This window comes from Chaetura pelagica, unplaced genomic scaffold, assembly GCF_000747805.2.
Source record: "Chaetura pelagica isolate M959 unplaced genomic scaffold, ChaPel_1.0 scaffold11, whole genome shotgun sequence".
Lineage (NCBI taxonomy): Eukaryota > Metazoa > Chordata > Aves > Apodiformes > Apodidae > Chaetura > Chaetura pelagica.
In genome coordinates this window covers 3,093,587-3,095,517 of record NW_009952694.1, presented here as the reverse complement: position 1 = coordinate 3,095,517, position 1,931 = coordinate 3,093,587, and the positions used below count along the sequence as shown (strand labels likewise).

Below are 1,931 nucleotides of genomic sequence, written 5' to 3'. Positions count from 1 at the left end.
TGCGGGGCCCCCCGGGGGCGAGCGGGAGCGCGGGGCGCCGCTCGGGCCGAACCGAGCCGCCTAAAACCTGCCGCCTTCTCCCTTTCAGTCTCCCGCTTCATGGCGCCGTCCTCGGGCATGAACATGGGCGGCATGGGCAGCCTCGGCTCCCTGGGAGACGTGAGCAAGAGCATGGCCCCGCTCCAGAGCACGCCGCGGAGGAAACGGAGGGTCCTTTTTTCCCAGGCCCAGGTTTACGAGCTGGAGAGACGTTTCAAGCAGCAGAAATACCTCTCCGCCCCGGAGAGGGAACATTTAGCCAGCATGATACATCTCACCCCGACTCAGGTCAAAATCTGGTTCCAGAACCACCGCTACAAGATGAAACGCCAGGCCAAAGACAAGGCTGCGCAGCAGCAGATGCAACAGGAGAACGGCTCGTGCCAGCAGCAGCAGTCTCCCAGAAGGGTGGCGGTGCCAGTGCTTGTAAAGGATGGCAAGCCCTGCCAAGCAGGCTCCAACACACCCACAGCAGCGATCCAGAGCCATCAGCAGCAGGCAGCTACAACGATCACAGTGGCTACCAATGGCAACAGCCTCGGACAGCATCAGAGCCACCAGACAAACAGTGCGGGGCAGTCTCCCGACATGGGACAGCACTCGGCCAGCCCTTCCTCTCTGCAGAGCCAAGTCTCCAGTTTGTCTCACCTAAACTCTTCTACTTCTGACTATGGCACTGCCATGTCTTGCTCCACCTTGCTATACGGTAGGACCTGGTGAAAGGATTAAACAAAGCAAAAGAAAAAAAAAAGGGGGGGGAAAAAAAGGAAAAAAAAGAGTAGATTTCCCCGGTACCACAAACCTCTGTCCTGTCCAAACTACTGGGTCTTTTTGTTTTGTTTGGTTTGGGGAGTTTTGGGGTATGGTTTTGTTGGGTTTTTTTGGTTGGTTGGTTTGTTTTGGTTTGGCTTTTTTTGTTTGGTTTTGGATTTTTGTTAGTTTGTTTTCTGGTTTTGTGTTTTGTTTTTTTCCTTTCTTTTTTAACGTTAGATTTGGTTTTGTTATGTTTTTCCGTTTTAATGAGTGGTTCTCTGAGGACATATAAGAGAGAGATAGAGGAAGACTTCTCTCTTTTTTTTTTTTCCGTTTTGTTATTACTCTTGATGGTTTGGGGTCTTTTTTTTTTTTTTTCTTTTTTTTTTTCTTCCCCTCAAGGTTGTTGTATGGTGTGTTAAAAAAATTTCTCACTAATAACAACGGAGCAGTCTGCAGAAATGGGACCATCTTTAGGCATGGTCCGAAGGCTTGAATTTCAGATGTACACTTTGCCAGCGTCTAGGACTTGCATGTAAATACAGAGATTTGGGGGGATGGGGTGGTTTTCCCCCCCAAAAAACCCGCATTCGCGTCACCCAGACACAAGAAGCAGCTTCCCCCTCCCCCGGTCTCGTCTCCCAGCCCCGCCGCCTGGGCCAGCGGATGGAGACGTGGAGTCATCAAAGGCTTGGCTTTTCTTTTTCTCCTTACGTTTGATGTGAACCTGTAGCTGTATAATGCTGTCAAAAGTTGGACTAAACTCATAGTTTTTAGTAGCCTGTATATTTTGTTGTAAAAAGAAAAAAATTACAATCAACCAAACCAACACCCACCTTTTTTATGGACACTGATCGCCCCGTCGTAAATCCTCTGGCAGTTTGTTATTTGCGCACTCCGCCTTTTCCTGTTGTAACTTATGTAGATATTTGGCTTAAATATAGTTCCTAAGAAGCTTCTAATAAATTATACACATTAAAAATATTCTTTTTTTTTTTTTTTTTTTTAAATTATTATTTCCCTTTAGTTTCCCCTCCTGAACTTCCCTTCCCCGCATGTTGGGTTTTTTTTATTTTATTTTCTCTCTCTCTTCTTCTTTTTTTTTTTTTTTTTTTTTTTTCCTTGATGGAAAACCCACC

The 1,931-nt window shown here is 46.7% G+C and overlaps 1 protein-coding gene across 2 annotated transcripts in view; it reads left to right on the top strand.

Annotated features, from left to right (window-relative positions):
• Positions 1-880, top strand: part of NKX2-1 (NK2 homeobox 1) — a 7,383-nt gene extending 6,503 nt beyond the window's left edge. Inside the window, exon 2 of one of the 2 annotated variants that reach the window (XM_009993864.1) lies at positions 89-880. In XM_009993864.1, the coding sequence (XP_009992166.1) occupies positions 89-759 (671 nt within the window). In that variant the 3' untranslated portion in view covers positions 760-880. The remainder of the gene's footprint in view (positions 1-88) is intronic. The other variant, XM_009993863.1, reaches the window with a different exon arrangement.
• Positions 881-1,931: the final 1,051 nt, after the last annotated feature.